Below are 21,440 nucleotides of genomic sequence, written 5' to 3' on the forward strand. Positions count from 1 at the left end.
TTGTTGATAGGCACTTGGAATTTGGTTGCAAGCATTGGTCAGAAAATGAATCTTTTGTCACCACTTATATTTGTGAATGGTCACAACTGTCATAACATGAGAAGTGACTATATTCACTACATCTTACCAAAATTAGATCAGTAATTAATATTAATGTATGTTGTTTTCTCATAAATACTCTGAAATAGATTTTATACAATAATTTGTTAGCTAGGGATAAATTAAGAATATATTTGTATTTTTGGATTAGTTGCAATCTTATGCCAACCAGTAAAACTTTTCCTAATTCCAAGGAAGTAATAAAAATAATTAAGGATCTTGTGGAATTAATTGTTATGTAAGCTTTCATGGATCACAGTCTACTTCATTAGATATATTCTTCTGGGTTGTAAATACTGTATATATGTTCTTTATGTGCCTTCATTTGTTAAGAAAAACTCATTCAGCAGTTATTTCCTTTTTAAAATTCTAGATTTTAGAATTCAGGTACTCATTGTAAACAACAGAACTACAGTTTGCAGGGTATTTCATGATTTAATTTCCTCCCAGAAATTTGAAAAGAACAAAGTAGATGGAGAATATACATTTGTGTAGACTCTATCTAGCATAAGTGACTCCTGATAAGGTTTCCAGGACACTTCGAAGTTCGGTCACTTCCTTATTAGATCTAGCCTCTTCCTGGATTATTATAACTGTCCAGGAAGTGAAGCATCCATTCTCTGATATCAGCTTCTTTGAGAACAGAGATAATTCCTTCGTCTTTAACACAGTACTTTTCAATCATTATAGGCATTATAGGTTTCTAGTAATGATAAAAGGTGATTGGACTGCAGTTCCTGAGAATACTTAATGAAGCGATTACCTGCATCCATTTTAGTTAGGTTTCATGCTGAGTTTCAGTATGGAGACTGCATTACTTGTGACCTTTGGTTGACCTGAGATGGGGTGATGTATCCATCCTTGTGCTCATTCACCTTTCAGTGGGTTTTGGTACTGTTGAGCATGCTATTGTTTTGGACTGACTGCAGGATTTGAGATTTGGAGTCACTGTGTTATAATGGTCCTCCTTTCTCCTGGCCAGTTCTAGTTTGTGTTGGCAGGAGCAGGAAGCTATACCCTCTAGAGGCTGGGCAGATCTGGTTGGAGAGGAACAAGCTCAGACTCAAGCCTTCCAAGACTGGATGGCTGAGAATTTTTAGGCTCAGATCCATATTCTTGTTACCATTTACAATCCTGTGCAACCAATAAGGCATAGATCAGCAGGAATTGCATTCTGTTGTGCTATCACCTGCCTGACAGCAAGGAAGTTAGGAAAGCTAAGAATTTCTAAAAAGATCTGCTTTCTCTCTTTTATCTTACAGGTTTGCTTGTCATTTAATCTTCAAAGCACACTAGTTGCAACAGGAAGCATGGATACTACGGCTAGACTATGGGACATACAGAATGGAGAAGAAGTAGTCAGATTAACAGTGGGTTGCAATTACTTATAGTTCTAGCAGTCTTAGTATGCTTTCTTATGTTTTCAATGAAATAAAACTTATTGAAAGAAAGTTAAAGCAGCACTGAAAAATTGGTCCATGAAGTTTTGGCCATTGTAGCACCCTGCAGATATGTAATTAAAATCTGGGCACTCAGGCACCCAGCTTGTGATTATAATATCTCACAGAACTGTGGTCACATGATTGGCATTTGCAACCTTCCCTACCAGCTTTTTGAGCAAAGTCAATGGGAAAGCAGGCAAGGGGTCCAAGTCATTTTATAAGTCATTTCTACCACTTTTGTTCTAATGGCCCACTACATATCTTCCATCTGCTTGTATTTGGTAGCAATTGCCTATTCCTTTTTAGAATTATTCATGTTAATTAGAGATAATCTGATTCACCAAATGAGATCCATAACCTATCTTAAACCAAATTTTCCCAGCCCACTTCCACTTCCTATTTTGCCCGTTTCCCACGCTTTTTGTATTGTTTGTCCCATGCATACACTTCAGTTAGGCTTTATGAACTATAATTCTAGTATGTCATAACAAGCCAGTGACTTATGTTTTCACTCAGGTTTCAGTACTACCAATTTCCTTTACATTGATTTACTTTTACCTCATTTCATGTCTGAAAAAATGCTTGTACTACTCTCTCTTTCTAATATATATACATATAAATAATTCTATGAAAATCTCTTTTTTATAAAAATGTAGGGACATTCTGCAGAGATAATTGCATTATCGTTTAACACCACAGGAGACAAAATAATCACAGGTTCTTTTGATCATACAGTTGCAGTATGGGATGTTAGCACGGGCAGGTACTATTTTATATCTTTTATATTATGTTTTACAGAAATCCTGCTTTGTACAGGCTAGGATTATATAACTCACAATGTGCTCTGTATACATTTTTGTTTAATGCATTATGCAGTAGTGTCAATGAAAGAGCTTTTTTTTTTAATTTCAAGACAGATTTTCATATTTTCAGATTATTGTTTGCAGTTGGATTTCTGGATGCATTATGGCATAGTATGATGTAAAAACAATGATCTGTGGTTTTATTTGGTTTCTCAATTTTCCAGTGTACGTAGGTGCATGACAAATATAAACTGAAAACCAGAGATTGCCCAAATAATATAGGATTATCTGGTAATCTTTAAGGCAGACTCTAGCTTGTGTCAGCGAGTTTAACAAGCACAAGTTGATGTCCAGATGTTTCCATAAACTCCCAAGTCTTTCATATCTATATTATAACACTATTATGTTTTGCTTACATGTTTTCTATATTTGAAACAAATAAAACTTTGAATTCCAAAAGATGAAAACTAGGTATATTATTTCACTATGAGATTCCATAGCAAAAATTAACCAGTTAATATGCCAGTATGTTACATAAGTTAGGCATTTTGGAGAACGTGTGATGCAACTTTAGTTATTTGAATTATTTAAAATATTTATATTGTTTCATATTCTACATTTGAAGTAGCTTTTGGAAAGTGAATATATAATTGTAGTGCAAGAATGTCTTTATATTGTGTTGAAAAGTCCATCAGTGGTTAGTGCTATCCAAAATCTCAGAAGAACTCTTCAGCCTTTGTAGAAAGTAACTACATGTATAAAGAATCATATAGGTAACGTGTCAATTATACTTGGTCAGCCTTATAAGTAGTAAATTGTCAAATCCAGAATATTATTCTTACCACCAATACTTCCTTTTCTCCTTGACTATTTTGGAACGTGTGCTGTATCAAGATCTGGACTACAAAAATCTAGCCACAATGAGATTGCAGTAAAGAGATATAGAAAATTCATGATTGCCTGTACATTTGTAGCCTAGATCTGATTGCCCCACCATTTGGTTTCCCTGCATTCTCTGATTTTAGAAAACGGCGCTGATAATGCTACCAGTTAATGAAACATCTGCAAGAAAACAGCCAAGCTCAGAGAACACCAAGGCCTCCCTCATTTCAGCCCTGAGCTACAAATATTTCATTATTATTATTATTATTATTATTATTATTATTATTATTATTATTATTATTATTATTATTATTATTATTATTATTATTACTATTTTATTATAATTATTATATTATCTATTTATATTATGCAAATATAAGTTGCATTATCTTCCTGGACATGGGGCTTAAAAGAATACTTGCTATGGAGTTATGGATTTTTTTTTTCTTTTTGTGCCTTTGAATCAGAATTGAATCCCAACAGCTGCCTGGAAAAGTCTTGCAGTTTTCTTGGCAAATTTTGCCTGGAAATGTCTTGCAGTTTTCTTGGCAAGGATTTTCAGAAGTGTCTTAGCCGTTCCTTTTTGGGGCTGGGAGACAGTGATTGGTTCAAGGTCACCCAACTGGTTTCATGCCTAAGGCAGGACTAGAATTCACAGTCTCCTGGTGTCTTGCCTGGCTCCTTAACCATTATATCAAAGAGGCTTTCTAGGGTTATTCTTTAATAAAAAGAATATCACTAAAGTGCAATGTAATTCAAGAACTGATAAACTTCAAAATTGAAATGCTTGCCTCTTAAAGTGTAATGTATTCAGACTTAACACAAGCCAACTGGGTCCATTTCCCCTGTAAGGCATAGAGTGTTTTCATAGCATCACCTAACCAAAGCTGAAGTGATAGAAAGTGTGTTATCATTTTGCCAAACTAACAGTAATGATCTTTAGTTAATTGTTATGGCCCCTAATGGAGAAATTATAGTCTCTTTGGCTTATACAATATATTTACTATGCAACCTTGTACATTTTAAAACTAATTTTCCATATTTTTATAAAGTAAAATGTTGATATGCATTTAGAAAATAAATACAATGCAAACCACTCATTAGGTTTTACTGTGTAAGCTTTTAGAGAAAAAAAAACACCATATTTTAACACCAGGGTTGCATTTTTGTGCATATTTATTGGGGTATAACTTTTTCTTCTTGTGATACTTATTAAATAAACATATCAAGGATAGCACTATCTGTAGCATTTTTCTAACTTTTTCCTAGGATGTCTGTGAATCATATATATCAATTTAAATTACCATTTAATTTGACATTTATTTTCTTTCCCATCAGGAGAATGCATACTTTAATAGGCCATCGTGCAGAAATAAGTAGCGCACAATTCAACTGGGATTGTACTCTGATCGTCACTGGATCTATGGACAAAACATGCATGGTACAATAGTGTATTGTAGGTTATAATAAATTTTTATTTGAAAAGGTTTATTTATTCCCCTAAAACATTTGATCCAGCAAAAAGATTCAGTTGGCTATGTCTTCTTTGGATTTCTGAGATGTAAATCCAAGCAATGGAATATTGCTTCCTGCATATAATTTTATAAGAATCATAGTTCAGGTTATATGCTAAAAGCATATAAACTGTTACACTCTAATAGAAACAATCAGAGATATGAGCCAGATGTCCTAGAACTTTGGAGAATGGTATGTTTCAGCCAGAGCCTCAATTATAAGATATGGGATATAGATATTAAAGATATAGGCATGATCATATTGACTATACAGTACTGGAAGCCTATGGGTCAGGTTTTTGTTCAGCCATTTAGTAACATAATTGTCACACTTTTAGTTCAAAGACTAAATTCTAGAAATACCACACCAAGTGATTTCTGAACATATGTAAACCGAATAGGAACAGCAACAAGAATGATACACTACATATTAACCTGGTTGGAAAAGAAACAACTATATATTGAAATCTGGCAAACTAAATCTGTCCCAAACAATTCTGTAAAAGAACATCTTGCCTTAAAAATTATTTCAATAAATGTCTAATTTACATTGTCACAGAAACTATTTTTACTCTGCTTTACACTAGCTCTATGTTTTTTTTTTAAAGAAAAAGTTTAAAGGCTAGCTATACTTGCAATGAAAGTCCAGTATAACATAAAAAGATAATGTTTTTGATTGCCTCAATTTATTTGTGTGTGTTGTTTAATGCTTTCCCTCCACATTGCAGCTTTGGAATGCTTTGACAGGCAAGCGGGTGGCAACCTTAACAGGCCATGATGATGAAGTATTAGATGTTTGTTTTGATTATACTGGCCAGCGTATTGCAAGTGCCTCAGCTGATGGTAGGTGAAGAGGAGTTCTGAAAAACTAAAATGGTTTTACATTCTGTCAGAAGGTATTCCTCTCAAACTGAAGTGCAAATGATTCCTATAGCCCTGTAGTCTGCAAATTGCTAAGTTTGAGATACAGACAACACACAGACTCATTCCCACAGCCTGCACCTATGTTCAACAGTGAAGGGACACAGGGCAAAAAACATCCTGCAGAAAGCACAGCTCCACAACACAGTCCTTTCATCTGTTCCAAGAAGGCTCCACTCTCATTTGCACTACTCAGGTGACCCTGAGGACACATACAAACGTCTAAGTAGCCTCCAATGACTCTCTAAAACAGGAGTCGCCAACCCTTTGGACCTCAGGGACCACCAAACCCATAATTTTAGATCCCAGGGACCACTAATCGGTTCTGTGGGCATGGCCTAATTTGTGGGTGTGGCTTGGTGGTCATGTGACTGGCTGGGCATGGCTTGTATGTAAATATTATAAATATTTATATAAATATTGATTTTTTAATAAAAAAAGAACAACTTTTACCCAAAATCAGGCAAAGCAGGCAGATTGAATTGCTCACAGAATCACAGATTCATTCAGAGATCTATCTATCTGCCATCAGCTAGCTCAGTCTGTCACATAAAATTTGCTTGCAAGCAAACTCACAAAATTAACTCACAACACACCATGCATGTAAATATTGATTTTTTTATTAAAAAAAGAGCAACTTTTACCCAAAATCAGGCAAAGCAGGCAGACTGAGTTGCTCACAGAATCATTCAGTGATCTATCTATCTGCCATCAGCTAGCTCAGTCTCTCAAATTTGCTTGCTGTGAGTCTGCACTTAATTTGCTTGCAAGCAGACCTTCAGTCCTAAGGGAGGTTTGGCTGTGCTGAGCCGAAGATCAAAAGACTAGCTAGAAAGCAAGAAATCCAACCATTTCCTGCTTCCTAGCTAATCTAAATCTCCTGGCACAGCAGAACATATGATGGTTGGAAAAAGGAAAAATAGCAATTTAGCAGGCAAGTTTACAGGGTAAGGAGTGAGTGGGTGGGGAGGGTTCCTGCGGGCCATGTGGGCGGCACAGCCCTGTGTTTCTGCGCAGCCTGGATTAATTGCTTTGTGGGGGTGCTCCGGGGATGAGATTTCTCTGCGGCCCACCAACATTTTCTCACAGCCCACCAGTGGGCCACGGCCCACCGGTTGGCAACCACTGCTTGAAAAGAGTGCAAATTACCATCTGTCTGCTAGGAATATAAATCCTTCCATTCCCCAGCATCCTATCAGAGCTGAAAAAGCTTCTTGGATGGGAAGTGAAACGTCTTATAACAGAAAACAGATAATCAGAGTTGGAAGAGGCCTTGTGAGATCATCTAATCCAACTCTCTGCCCAAACAAGAGATCCTTACACCATTTCTGACAGATGGAATCCAATCCCTTCTTGATAGTCTCAAGTGATGGTGCTCCCACAACTTCTTAGGGCAAGCCGTTCCATTGGTTAATTGTTCTCACTGTCAGAAAGTTTCTCCTTATTTCCAGGTTAAATCTCTCCTTGTTCAGTTTCCATCCATTATTCCTTGTCTTCAAAGAAAAACATGAAAGTCCAGTTGCCTCTTGAAAAAGCACCTTTGGGACAACTGTGACCTTGATGACTGAGAATCTTCATAGATATTTAATGTCTAGGGGTATTCATATGCTCATGTCATTTTCAATTATTGAATTATCTAATCATCTCAAAGGAATATTTCTCATAAGGATATAACATTTGAGTACATATTTTATCATACTTTTGTGAAATAAATTTAATCAACAAAAGAACTTCAGAAATTTCAAAGTCACTTATAACCACACCTTTTAAAGCAATCATACTTTTATTTATTTGCATTGCAACCTGTTTCTTTCAATGATTAGAGAGCATTGGGGGCTCTCTAGACCATGTATGTTACTTAGAAGTAAGTTCCCCTAGAGTGAATGATACTATTTGCAAATAAACATGTTTAGAACAGTATAGTCATAAATAGAAGTGTATAACTTCTATCTATACCAGAATTTTATTTGAATTTATTAATATTTAGCAAAAATGTAATTAAGCTATTTAGCTTCTTCTCCTTTTTTTAACCAAAGGATCAGCAAGAGTATATGATGCAGAAACAAAAAAATGTGTGGCAAAACTTGAAGGGCATACAGGAGAAATTTCAAAGGTAAAATGTTTTAAATGTTTTAAATACTTTCATACTGCTGTTCTAGCTCAAATTTTGGCAGTTCTGTTTATTTTTCATAAAATATTTTTCTATTTGAATATGACCAAGAAATGTTTTTTCTTTGTCTTTGTATTCTAAATATAGTTTTATTTAGTTGTGTCTCTAACTATAGGAGGAGGCAATAGCTCTCAGGGCACTCAAGTTGTTATTGTCTAGTTATTTGAATGTCAGGTCACGTGGGTATAATGCAATAGAAATTAAGCACCATCAGTTAATAATTTGCACATTTCATTGAGATAGAGCACCCTGTGGGGTAAAAGATAGTATATAAGTTGTCATCATCATCATCATCCATTTAGAAAGTAATGTAGCAATTACTTGCACATACCTTTAACTGCCTTTCTACCAATCTCTACAATTTTAATCATTCTTGAGTCTTCCAATAATGCTTTCAAATTGATCATGCTTTTAAATTCCTTTCCTGTCGTGTATACATTAATAGATTTATGCTTAAGCTATATATTCAAAACAAAGAGAGGTTGTTCAAAGCAATGTTGCGAATAATGTCATCTGTAGTACTTGGCTGGCCGATCACATTTTTTTTGTACTGCCTCATCTCATTTTCATTCATCCACTCACGTCACCTACAGACTGCTTACTGTAAACTGTTTACTGTATAACTGTTTTCACATATCATATTAATTCAGAACATTGCACATTTTTCCTAGAACTTATATCTGCTTCTTTTCATTTTTACTCCTTACTGGGTGTGACATGTAACAATCTTCAACCTCTGACTTGCTACTTTGATATGCAACTATAACAATCTAGGTAACACTGTTTGATGTTTTCTGACATACATTTTAATCCATTAGTTCATAATTAAGTCTACAATTTAATTAATCTTAAATTAGTTCATAATTTTTTCCTACATTTTTTACTTCTCTAATTTTGCAAAATAATTATAAGTACCATACTGAGAAGAAAGACAGTGAATCAGTTTCTGGTGACTTGCCATGAAAAACTTCATTCTGTTTCAGTGACCTAAATCTACTTAATCATGACTAGCTTAAAGCCACCCACTTGGCTGCATGTATAAAATAGTAGTAGAAATGATGACAAACTACAATAAAGTATTCTACTTCCTTAGCTATTTTTAAAAAATATCATTTTATCATTTTTTAAAGATCTGTTTCAATCCTCAAGGAAGTCGTATTCTTACAGCCAGTTCAGATAAGACAGCTCGCCTTTGGGAGCCCAAGACAGGACAATGCATTCAAATATTGGAAGGCCACACTGATGAGATATTTTCCTGTGCTTTCAATTACAAAGGGAATATAATTATTACAGGTAACTAGTACATAGTCTGAAATACAATTGTTATAGTTCAATTGAAATGTTTTATCAGGTAGTTGTGAATAAAAATAAAGCAATGTGAAATAAAGAGTTTCCCAGTTTTTCTTAGTCCAGAAACATTTTATACATATTGGATTAAATTAGTTTGGTTTGGAGGGGATTGATGTATTTACATTTCTCATCTCTTACGTGAGAGTAAAACAACTTTCAGATTTCAATATTTGCTTACACTTCTGTCATGAAAAGGTTAAGCAGAAGTAGCTGAAGTGTTACTTCTGCATATTGCTAAACATTGCAACAAAAAAAGACTTGGAGAAAGCAATATTATTCCAGTCACATTTGCCTTTTTTTGCCTGTGATCTGAATTAGACCAGACATTAAGCCATAACTTAGTCGATGTATCATGTAACCTATTTATGGATTAAACTGTTGAGTGCTGGCTTACTCAACATTGTAATCCATGTACGAGGAATTGTAATTGCCTCATTTTATGGTTTATTTTTAACAGTTGTATTACATATAAAACTAAGCAATATAAGCTTGAAAGTATAATTGTGGGAAGCTGTATCTTATGAATGACTGCTTTTTGGCTTACTGTTAAAAAGCTATAGTATATAAAACTGCTTTATATTGATCTGGACCATTAGTCTGTGCATCACTATAGCATATTCTCAGAATACAGAGTTGCCAAGATTTCAAGTAAAGATTTTTTTAATCCTTTCGGAGAGCTTTTATTGAATATATTTGGGCTGAAAATAATGATTTCTTCTATAATTAAAGAATAGCACAATGGTTTTTTAGGTATAAAGCCAGCAAGATTAATTTTCAAAAAAAGTAATAACTGTGTTGAATTACTTGAGATTAAGAGCATTACTGATTACAAACAAAACAAGGATAGTGCTTGAGATAAAATATAATACTTTCGTGATCCAGCATGTAAACCCTTAGACTGTTGTTTAGACATTATGGTTATAAAAAAAATTTAACACTTAATGTTATATTCTTCTCTATTTTTTAGGAAGCAAAGATAATACGTGTAGGATATGGCGCTAATTGAAACAAAGGCTGACCCACTTCTCTAGGAATTTTAATTCAGTGCTTTATATAGAATTTTAATTCAGTGTTTTTAATCTTTTAAAAATCTGCTTTTTGCATCTGTCCTTTATATTCTTTATGAACCAAAAATATTTTCTGGAATTAACTTGGCTAGTTATGTAAAAATGTGTTATTGAGAAAATTATAAGAAATGCCTTTTTTCTCTAAAGATCTATAGGCTAGTTGGAGTGAGGAGGCTTCAGCATACTATTAGTTGTTACTCTTGCATTCATTTAGATACTTTATCCTTACAAAGTTTAATTTTATTTAATAAAACATTTCAATATTTATAATGTAAATATCATTGTAGTATTGATTGGAATGTTCTATTCATATTTTATATTTGGGACTTAATTTTGAATTTATATTGTACACTTCTATTTCTTGATTTTTTTTTAAAGTGCAGTTTATATTTATGGTTTGTCCCATCCTGAAAGATTTAAGCTGAAATGAAAATGATTACACTGATTTTGGCATTCAATTGTGAGAGTCATAGTAGTATTGAAACAGCATAACCTACATGTCTTCTCTTTTAATGTGAACTGTCTTTCTTCTCAAGAACTTGATGTTACTTTTACAGAGCCTTCTAATCTGATCTGCTGCTAATTTGGGCTTCTATATGAGCAGGCTATCCAGGAAAATGCCTGCCCCAAAGTTCATGCAATGTTGTTTATGTTAACTCTTGTATAATTCTTGTATAAACCAGAATTTGTTGATATTATTATTTATGATTCATCATTTCTTAGGCATTAGAAATGATTTTCTAATTTTCTGTTTCGAATAGTGTTAAAGAACTGTTGCTGTCAGCAAAGCATCATTGTGTTCCAAAATATCCAGATGCTGGCATAAAGCTTAGTTGTAAATGTGTGGGAATCTTTAGATTTTGTTATATGGTTCTGGAAATATCAGCTTGCTGGCTTATCTGAACTTTTTTCTACACTATGTATAGTTTCCTTTTAATGAAGAAAGCTAAAAATGTCAGGTGAAACCTTTAAACCGTGGACCAGATGCATCATGTGGTAGCCCCGCTCCTGCCCGGTTTAGCGAAGTGGGAAAAAGTCTCGATACGTCACGTGATGCTGCCGTTGCTCTAATATATCAAAGGACCCTGCTCTAATATATCAAAGGACCACTATTTTCTACCTTACAAAACATAGCACCTTTCCAGATGTGGAAGGTGAAACCTTACTTGTTTCTGTAGTACATACCTTCAAAAAGTTTATAGAAACTATTAAATGAAAAATAGAAAAATTAAATGAAACTATTCAGCTGCTACTAAAATGTATCTATTTGCAAGCAAAAACTCCACATATCAGAAGTGAGAGAAATATTATTTGCATAGATATAGGCTCAGAATATATGAGTATATGAATCTAATCTTATATCTTACATTAGGGCAGGGGTCTTCAAACTTGACAGCTTTAAGACTTGTGGACTTCAACTCCCAGAATTCCTCCTCCAGTCATGTTAGCTCAGGAATTCTGGAAGTTGAAGTCCACAAGTCTTAAACTTGCCAAGTTTGAAGACCCTTGCATTAGGGCTAAATATCAATTACTTAATAGGCTTTTAGGTTTACTGGTAGTCTGATCTTGCTGGTAATGATTTGTACAGAACTCATCTCTCCTACTAAATAATTGTACAACAATGCTTTATTTCATCTGTATCACATACAAAGGATATTCAGAATTGGATTTAAGAAAGATAAAGGCAGATTGTTAACACAAATTTATTTCAAGTCAGGCTTCAGTACTAAAATGTAATATACAGAGAGAAATGTCATCACATTGTTACATTGTTATATTATTTGTGCTTGTAAACATTTATTCTACCACTGCAAAATCTGTGTAATTCACAACTAATTTGCCATTGGTCAAAAATAAATATATTTCGACACTATATCAATCTCTAATGATGTATTATTGATTTCTGAATGCAAACACATACTGATAAACGTTTTAGGAAATGGTACTTTTTCAAAGTAGTCCAAAGTTCTTCTTTTCTCATGTACTATAGAATGATTATTTTCCATAAAGCCACTTAAATTGATAGAAATGCTGACAATATCTTTGCTGTGTATATAAGAAAGGGCAGGCATGATTGGGAAATTGTGGTAATTATGGCTATACTGAATTAAAAATTGCTTCTAAAATAGTGCAAAATAATGTTATTTTTGGATACATTCTAAAAATCATTATTCTGTAGTGAAAAGCACCCCTTTTTGTGAAATAAATGTTCAATATCATAGTAGCGCCACAATGGAAACTATTAGCAATGATATTGGCAAATTGTACTGGAGCTATTTATCAGGTAGTAAGCTGGAGATTTTTTTGACTGCAACCTAATGTACTTTCTTGATTACTGTATATATTAAAATCAGATTCTTTAGCTGTTACAAAAAATGAGTAGGATGAGAACTATTTTTCTGAGTAGCAACATACTAGCTTTTGACAAGCACATTTTTCTGTAAGAAAAACCTTATGTACTATACTTCAAATATTTACAATAAAAGGATATATTAGCTTAATGATGTTAGAAATAAACTGTTAATAGTATGAAACATTTCATCAGTACAATCTTCCTATTAAGGCATAATGGAAAGCCATTATTTTCCAGGTTGGCCTAATTGAACTTATTTTACTTTTGGAGTTAAATGACTATTTACTTCCTGACTGAACCCACTGCAAACTTACTCAGAGTACATGTTTCTATTATTTATTCAGAAATTAGAAATAGTTTTATAAAGCACATTAATCATTGTTAAAACTAGGAAATGCTAATATTCTGACAACGGCCATTCAGGCTGTTGTCTAGCATTCCCAGTGAGACTCAATTCTACTAAAGGACAGACCAGCATTATACTGACTGGACAAGAGTTTTAAGAACTCGTTTAAAAAGCTATTGGGCTTAATTCTTTCAGCAGAATGGACACATTTGTGGAATGACTTTCAGGCTTTTCAGTGCAGTGTCAGCATAGACCTTAATTTGCTCCTTGGGAATAGATTGAAAGCAGAACAATATAGAATTTATTTAAGGACATGTACTCGTTTGTCATATAATCAGGCATTTGAACTATAAATACGAAGTTTTTTTAAAAACTGAATTTTGTTACGGGGATTTCAGTTAGCAGTTAGTACATAGCTGGCAGATTATGGAAAATGTCTTTTTCATTTAGATTTTGTAAAAAAAAAACACCAGTCATTTAACTGCATATCCTATACTTTTCAAGAGCAATGCATTCAAAGCTACCAAGTCCTTCATGTAGTAATATTTTACATTGGCTCTTCACTTCTCTCTTTCTGCCCTGTCCTCCCTCCTCCCTTCCCTTCTTTGCACTGCTTTGGAACAGGGTCATGATATAGCAGCAGAATGTATACTTTTCAGCTCTATTTATGTTGAGATTTTGAATAAAACAGGGCCACTCACAGATCACTGCCGCTTAAAATGGAATAAAAATGCAAACAATATATTTTAAGAAGGTTTTTATCCTAGCTCAAGAAGCCAGTCAAAGAGACTCAGAGTTGGCCCTTTACTTTCTTCATGGAGCTTGCAAAATTGTACCACAGCATGAAAGATATCACCCACTTTCCAGCACTTCTGGTGCACAAACTGCACAACATCTAAAAACTGGAAGAAGGAAAAAAAATTTAGAGGTTTGGTTTTTCCCTTTTTCATTTCAAGCTAAGAGATCTAAACCAGGGGTGTCCAACCTTGGCAACTTTAAGACTTGTGGACTTCAACTCCCAGAATTCCTCAGCCAGCAAAGCTGGCTGAGGAATTCTGGGAGTTGAAGTCCACAAGTCTTAAAGTTGCCAAGGTTGGACACCCCTGATCTAAACTAATACACATTAATTCACAGTGAAAACAGCTGTACCAAATATGTTGTGAAAACAGCTCTATGAACACTGAAAACAGTTGTGAACTGGCCTAAATCATTGACTGCAGACTAACAGCCACATCCACTGTGCTGATTCACATTTTGCTCACTAGCTGATCACTCAGTTAATGATTAATGACAAATCAAATAATCCACATACATTTACTAAAGAATTAAGAGACACTTGGTAGAAATGAGTACAGTATTTAAAAGCAAATTGTAAAAATAAAAGGTATGTATTGTTTTTCCTATAGCTGACTGATGAAAACTGGGTTGTAGGTTTCTAAAACAGCTCAAATGTCTTTGTCAGTGGAAATTAAAACATCCAATACTGGATCTCTATTTCAATCATAGAGCAGCACAAAATCCTAGAAAAGTATGTTTCATTCTAATATACATCAATTAAGCATTTATCTTCTGACATTTTGTTTTCACTTCAGACAGTGGGTCAAAATCTACTAGTCACATTGCACCATACTATGCTACACTACATCATATACTACTTTTCTTTGGGGTTAGAAAGATTTTTTTTTGTCTTACATTTTGCAATCAGTATCTAATTGCTCTTCTTTTTCTCTTTGCTATCAGAGTATGGTATTCTAACCTTAAACACATATTTTAAATATGTTAAATATGTTTTTTTGCTTGTACACTGTTGCCTATGATAGAAAGTGATGATGGTATATTAAACAGTGGAATTTATCCAACCATTCACAAATACCTTTTCAATTCTGTGTTCCTGAGATTTCTTAAAATAGATCATGGGTATGCCAAGCTCAGATGCAGCAATCCACTGAAGTGTAGCACGCAATTCCACATCAGGATATTCTGGTTCCAGATCTACGTTTATCACCAAGAGATCTTTCTTCTCATTAGTACTTTCAACAGTCAACCCAGACGTGCATGCTAGAAAGTGAAAGTATGTTTTTTTTAATTTCATGAGACAGATGCTTAAGAAGTAAATTCCCCTGCCTCATTTTATAATGTATGACTTACCTTGTATCTTTTCTGGTAGTTTCTCACAGAAAACTCCTCCTTCTGTTAAATCACTTAAGAAGCAAAAAAACAAACAAAACAATGTTTACAAGGAACTTTGGCTCTTACTACATATTCATTCTTTCGTGAATCTGTGATTACTTCAGATATATCAAGAAAAGTAATGGTTTTATTATGAACTATGCTAACAAAAACCTATTGGTAGAGCAATGAGGAATGAGAAATGCTTTTTTGTGTTTTGCACCAGCCTTCATAATTCCTTGCCAAGGGAAGCACATCTAGACTATCTTCAGTTACCATTTTCTACCAAACAGGGGCCTTCTGATTCAGATTAATCTTAAGTAGGTATTTAAAATATTTAAAGAAATGCTCAGCAAATCTAGAACAAAACTCAATGTAGCCTGAAATCCACGAGTCGGGGGGGGGGGGGGTAGCAGATGGTCAGGGCAGAAGTTTACATGCTTGCCCAGTTTTTCAACCTCAGTCATTAATTCCATTCATGCCTTTATCTAAGAAATGGGTATTATGGATTTGAACCCTGATTGTTAAGGACACTGGGTTTTTAAGATCATTAATTTCTGCAATTCTATTCAAAACCATTCATTGCATTAAACTTTATTAACTGAATCCAATATTATGTTTATTAAAACTAAACATAAATGTCCCACTTTTGCATTCAGAAAGATGCATGTATTCATTCATTTGCATGTTTGAGTTTCATTTCCATTGAATGAAATTGGACTTGAACATGTCCTTTAGAATTGCACACTATATACTGTATGTATAGGATATGGTTATTGGAATGTAAAGAGTTTCCAAAATTGAGATGATGAAAGATGTTTGTATAAAACAATACTATATTTTTATTGTTGTGAGGTTAATGACTTATTGGAAGAAACCAGGAAAGGGGTAATTAGGCAAAAGAATTTAATAATCATTGTGGTTGGCATCCATTGATAAATGGTTCAATTTTCCAGGTATAGATTACATAAGCATATTTCACATACCTGTTCAGAGCTTTAATGCTTTTAGACAAATGCAATAGAAATAAACCCAAACAAGAAAATATGTAAAAAATGTGTGTACCGTGTTAATCACCTTTTCATTTTGAAATTTACAGCTTCTCTTCATCTTAATTGAATCTGTTCTGAACAAGTCCAATTTGTTGCTAAGAAATATCCTCAATGAGATGAATGCAATGCATTACATTAATATTCATAGAGGTTGAAATGCAGAGCAAAGCTAATAGCTGCCCTTAGAATGGACAAACCTGACCAAATTATTACTTCCTAATATTTAAAAATCATACTTTTGTTAATGCAATTAACAAAGTGGTAATTGCTTTTATTTTCAACCAGTTTATATTCAATTTGCAGTCAAGTACATCTCCAGTATAAGTTTCACAAGCATCTTTGCCAAATCAGTTATCCATCACCCTATTCCAATGCATGTGCTTTTCCTAAATGAGGAACTTGCAGTCCTCTCTGCTAAATTTCATTTTGCTATTTTCAGCTTATTTTTTTCTAGTATATTAAAGTTAATTTGAATTTCTCCAAGTTTAAACTCAGCTATTCACTCAATTTTGTGTCATCTACAAATCAGATAAGCTTACTTCCACTTTTTCATCCGCAAAACAACCCACAGAGGCGGTTATGAATTTGAGTGATTATAAGCAGTGGTGGGATTCCAAATTGTTTCCTACCGGTTCTATGAGTCCCTAGTGCAGGACTTGGGGCTGTAAGAGTATCACTTTTCAAAATAAGCAAAAATGTGTTGCTAGATAAAAGCATTTACATTAATTACTGTAGACAGCTCCAACAGAAACAAAAGTGTGAACAGAAACTTAAATGTGTCTATGTGACATGGAATTGGTAGACCTCTCCTTGGTCAGATCACAGTCTGGTGGCAATGAGTTTATCAAAAGCTGCATCCCCCTGCAGGGAGGCAGGACCTATTAGATTGGTCCGCCCCCATCAACTAATGGACCCAGATAGGTTCCAGAAGGAGCTGGGGGTTATAACTGCAGATCTATTTTGCAGTCCAGCCAAGCTCTTAGTCACTGTTTGGAACAGGAAGTTGACTGAGGCTCTGGATAGGATTGCACCCTTGCGACCTCTCCTCAACTGTAGACCTCTCTGTGCCCCGTGGTATACAGAGGAACTGAGAGGGATGAAATGCATGAGGAGACTTCTAGAGCGCCGCTGGTGGAAGACAGGAGATGAACTCGATCGAGCACGGGTAAGAGCTGCTACTAAGGCCTACCTTGTGGCGATTCAGGAGGCAAAGTGTAAATACTTCTCCACATTAATTGCATCTGCAGATAATCTCCCAGTGACCCTCTTTAAGGTGAGATGTCTCCTCTTAGGGAAGGAGGAGATTGAAGTCCACCTGAAGGGGTGCACTGAGGAATTTGCAGATTTTCTGGAAGACAAAAATCATTCGACTTCGTTCCCAGTTAGATGCCAGCGTGGTTGCTGATCCTGTGGAAGCTTCTGAGGTTGGTTCTTGCCCTGTTATCTGGGAATGGTTTGACCCCGAGGAAGTGGACAGGATCCTAGGGAGTATGCGTGTGAGCACCTGTATTTTAGACCCATGTCCCTCCTGGCTTGTGAAAGCTTTCCAGGAGGTGACAGGCGGGTGGACTCTGGCAGTGATTAATACTTCTCTACAGGAGGGGATGGTGCCCGAGCACTTTAAGGAGGCTGAGGTCTGCCCTCTTCTTAAGAAGCCGGTTGGATAATTTCCGACCTGTCTCCAATCTTCCCTTTTTGGGGAAGGTTGTTGAGAAGGTGGTCACGCAGCAGCTCCAGAGGTTTCTGGATGGAACGGATTATCTCAACCCCTACCAGTCAGGATTCAGGCCTGGGTTTGGGACAGAAACAGTATTGGTTGCACTTATGGATGATCTCTGGTGGGAGTGGGATGGGGGTAGTGCATCCATCCTTGCTCTACTTGACTTCTCCATGGCTTTTGATACCATTGACCATGGGATTCTCCTGGAATGGCTTCAGGAGATGGGAGTGGGAGACCTTGTGCTGTCTTGGTTCACTTCCTTCCTCTGCAGCTGCTCTCAGTCAGTGTTGATAGGAGGGGAGAGATCCAACCCTCACTCACTGCTTTACAGGGTTCTGCAGGGCTCGGTACTCTCTCCACTCCTGTTCAACATTTATATGAAGCTGTTGGGTGAGATCATCCGTCACCATGGACTGAGGTATCACCAATATGCTGATGATACTCAGCTGTATGTCTTGGCCCGTGGTGAGTTAAGTGTTGCTGTGTCCTCCCTCTTGCAGTGCCTGGAGGCTGTTAGGGGCTGGATGGGGAGCAATGGGTTGAAACTAAACCCATGCAAGACCGAGTGGCTCTGGGTTTGGGGTTCATTGGTTCAGGGAGAATTACCACCTTTGGTCTGGGATGGGGTGGCACTACCCAAACAGACCCTATGCGTAATCTTGGGGTTCTCCTGGACTCACGACTCCTGTTCGAAGAGCAGGTGGTGGTCGTGGCCAGGAGGGCCTTTGCACAACTGCAGGTTGTGCACCAGTTACCCCCTTTCCTGGATCAGCAGTCCCTACTCACAGTCACTCATGCCCTGGTCACTTCCCGTCTTGATTATTGCAATGCACTCTATATGGGGCTGCCCTTGAAGAGCATCAGGAAGCTCCAGTTGGTGCAAAATGCAGTGGCCCACATGATTTTATGCAGACCCTGGTGTGCACATGTATCATCTCTCCTGCAGGAGCTGCATTGGCTGGCAATTTGCTTCTGGGTGCAATTCAAGGTGCTGGTTGTCACCTTTAAAGCCCTTCATGGCTTGGGTCCGGGTTATCTGAGGAAACATCTCTTGCCGGTGACATCTACCCAACCCATTAGAGCGAGGAGGCAGGGAATGTCCCACCTCTGAGGGAGATACACCTGGTGGGACCCAGAAGAAAGGCGTTTTCTGTGGTGGCTCCGTCTCTCTGGAACATCATTCACCCAGAGATTAGAATGGCCCCCTCATTAATACTTTTCCGAAAGGCACTGAAGACCTGGTTTTGCCAGCGGGCCTGGGGAACCCAGAGAGGGATGGAAACCATCAAATGGCTAGTGTGATCCGCTGTTTTCGGGGTGGGAGTGGGAGTTAGTTTTTGTTTTTGTTTGTCACTTCATTTTCCCAAATTTTGTTTTGTTGTACTCTACTAATTTATTTGATTCTTTTTGTTAGTTCTTATTGTTTTTATTTTTATTTTTTTGTTTTAAATATTATTTTATATTGTGTAAGCTGCCTTGAGTCGCCATGGGCGAATAGGCAGCAATATAAATCAAATAAATAAATAAATGAATGAATGAATGAATGAAATAAATAAATAAATAAATAAATAAATAAATAAATAAATAAATAAATAAATAAATAAATAAATAAATACTATAATAAGGCTTGGGAGGGAAAATATACATGGATTGTAGACATGAATTTGTATATGCAAATTTATTTAATATAGGGACAGAAAGTTAAATTGCACTTTCTTATGTATTGTAATATTTGTGTGAAAGCTGGACATTTTTTTATTAAACAGTAATTATCAAACAAATAAGCAACTATAGGGTTATATTGCCACTTGCAAGAAACAACTGGAAAGCATAAGATAAACTATGAAGCTTTGGAAAAGTTTGCCACATTGTACACACTGTGAACTTTTTTTAATTAAAATGAAATGGTGTTTCTGTAGGATGACTCCCACCCTCAAACAGCTACTTACTTAAATGCATGAGAAGATGGTATGTTTTCCTGATAAATTTCCAGATCCATAATGCCAAGACTGCTAGAGGTACTGCTGTTGCCATTGCTGACAATGCAAAAATGTTAATATTAATGCTAGTCTGCCCCAATATGCATTTGAAGACAATGTTAACCCAAAGTGACAGGCAGAACTGCTACTTTTCTATTTGTCAGAATGAAGGCATGTAGTTCTTCTTTGCTCAGCAAACCATTATTAACAGAGCAAAAAATAAGGGGAGAAAGCAAAGTAAACTGTTACATAATATCTAGTGATATTAAGTACTACTAAAGAAAGAACTAAATCTGAAGTATGTGTTTTGAAATGAAAATGTGTTTTCAGCCCAGGATAGCAAATTATCCTTTTTATAAGGCGATTTATGAACCAATTGATATTAGCAGCAAATGTGTGAGATGTATCATTTAAAAGGTATTGCTTTGAAGTGCTGACAGGCGATAGGAACACTTGATGATATTGGATCAATAACGATTGGTTTATATATTGTTCCAATTATCATTTGATATTGCAGTGATGAAGTATTTAGCAAGTTTACATCATATCTACTTTAAGTCTAATCACATTGTAATCCCTTTGAATATCTTTCCAGAAAGTTCTTATAAATTAAGAAGAAGCATCATTTGGCAGCCTGACTTCTTATATCAATCTCCAGCTCCAAATACTTGATTGCTTTGGCAGCACTGAGCCACATAATGTGAAAACTGAAAACAATAATAGTCTCTTAATATAAATTATCAATCTTGTTGGACAAATGATCCAAGAGTGCAATGGCAAATTATTTTTATGAAGAGAACAGTCTTAACACGGTTGTGAATTTATCTACTTTGCTTTGGTATCTGTGACAGCATAGGGTTAGATGTAAGCATTTAGAAAATGTGAATGAGCCATGGAATGAAATATCTGTAAAAGGAATAGATTGTTTAAGTTATTTTTTCCCTTATAGACTGGCCAATAAAGCTATGTAGCTATACACATATCCTGAAACTTTGTTCTTGATAATCACAGTCATGTAATGAGACTGAAGTGCTTGACAGAAAAAAGTCACCTTAAATAGTCATTTGTCCTCCAGACTTTTCTACTCATATGTCTACCCTAATGGTGAATAAGAACTTGATACAGGAGAGCAATGTGCATCCAAATAATATATGTGTCAGCAATATGAAATGAAAGAAATGAGCTTGATTGAGCAATTAGCTTGCCCCTTAGTGTTTTTCTTATGGGAATGGGAAACAATTGCTTTGGATGGGATTACATTTTTAAAAATTATTTCCAAAGCTGTAATGAGATCTCCTGGAAACAAAAGCTAAATCTCTTCTTGCAGAATTCATTTTGAGAAAACCACAAGCCAAACATTTATGCAGTTTATAGCTTGAAGAGCACAAGGTTACCTCATAGATCTCTCGCTGAGTTGCAAATAGCTGCTTGTATCATCAGGATTGTTTGCCAGCTGGCACCAGCTGCTACATGTACTTTCTTCACTGCTGCTAAGAGGGACTGGAAACTCTTCCACTGCTGTATTGTTTACAGAGGCTTCAGATTCAGGGCAACTACACACTGTCAAACTGAT

At 35.6% G+C, this 21,440-nt stretch overlaps 2 protein-coding genes across 8 annotated transcripts in view; one reads left to right on the forward strand and one right to left on the reverse strand.

The window, feature by feature from the left end:
* Positions 1-12,121, forward strand: part of DAW1 (dynein assembly factor with WD repeats 1) — a 28,594-nt gene extending 16,473 nt beyond the window's left edge. For all 3 annotated transcript variants that reach the window (XM_087965087.1, XM_087965088.1, XM_087965089.1), the window contains 7 exons: positions 1,362-1,469; positions 2,198-2,304; positions 4,565-4,667; positions 5,469-5,583; positions 7,698-7,774; positions 8,962-9,124; positions 10,149-12,121. In XM_087965087.1, coding sequence (XP_087821213.1) covers positions 1,362-1,469; positions 2,198-2,304; positions 4,565-4,667; positions 5,469-5,583; positions 7,698-7,774; positions 8,962-9,124; positions 10,149-10,183 — 708 coding nt within the window. In that variant the 3' untranslated portion in view covers positions 10,184-12,121. The remainder of the gene's footprint in view (positions 1-1,361; positions 1,470-2,197; positions 2,305-4,564; positions 4,668-5,468; positions 5,584-7,697; positions 7,775-8,961; positions 9,125-10,148) is intronic.
* The window catches only part of SPHKAP (SPHK1 interactor, AKAP domain containing), a 72,326-nt gene continuing 62,821 nt past the window's right edge, over positions 11,936-21,440 (reverse strand). Inside the window, exons 8-12 of one of the 5 annotated variants that reach the window (XM_087965081.1) lie at positions 21,262-21,435; positions 19,838-19,924; positions 15,096-15,148; positions 14,821-15,005; positions 11,936-13,849 (exon numbers count right to left, since the gene is read on the reverse strand). In XM_087965081.1, the coding sequence (XP_087821207.1) occupies positions 13,706-13,849; positions 14,821-15,005; positions 15,096-15,148; positions 19,838-19,924; positions 21,262-21,435 (643 nt within the window). In that variant the 3' untranslated portion in view covers positions 11,936-13,705. Of the gene's footprint in view, positions 13,850-14,820; positions 15,006-15,095; positions 15,149-17,247; positions 17,958-19,837; positions 19,925-21,261; positions 21,436-21,440 lie in introns of those variants that run through there. The other 4 variants (XM_087965083.1, XM_087965082.1, XM_087965085.1 and 1 more) reach the window with 4 other exon arrangements.

The sequence above is a fragment of the Notechis scutatus genome, chromosome 4 (assembly GCF_049901735.1).
Source record: "Notechis scutatus isolate UNSWTSFEM ecotype Mainland chromosome 4, rNotScu1.2, whole genome shotgun sequence".
NCBI lineage: Eukaryota > Metazoa > Chordata > Lepidosauria > Squamata > Elapidae > Notechis > Notechis scutatus.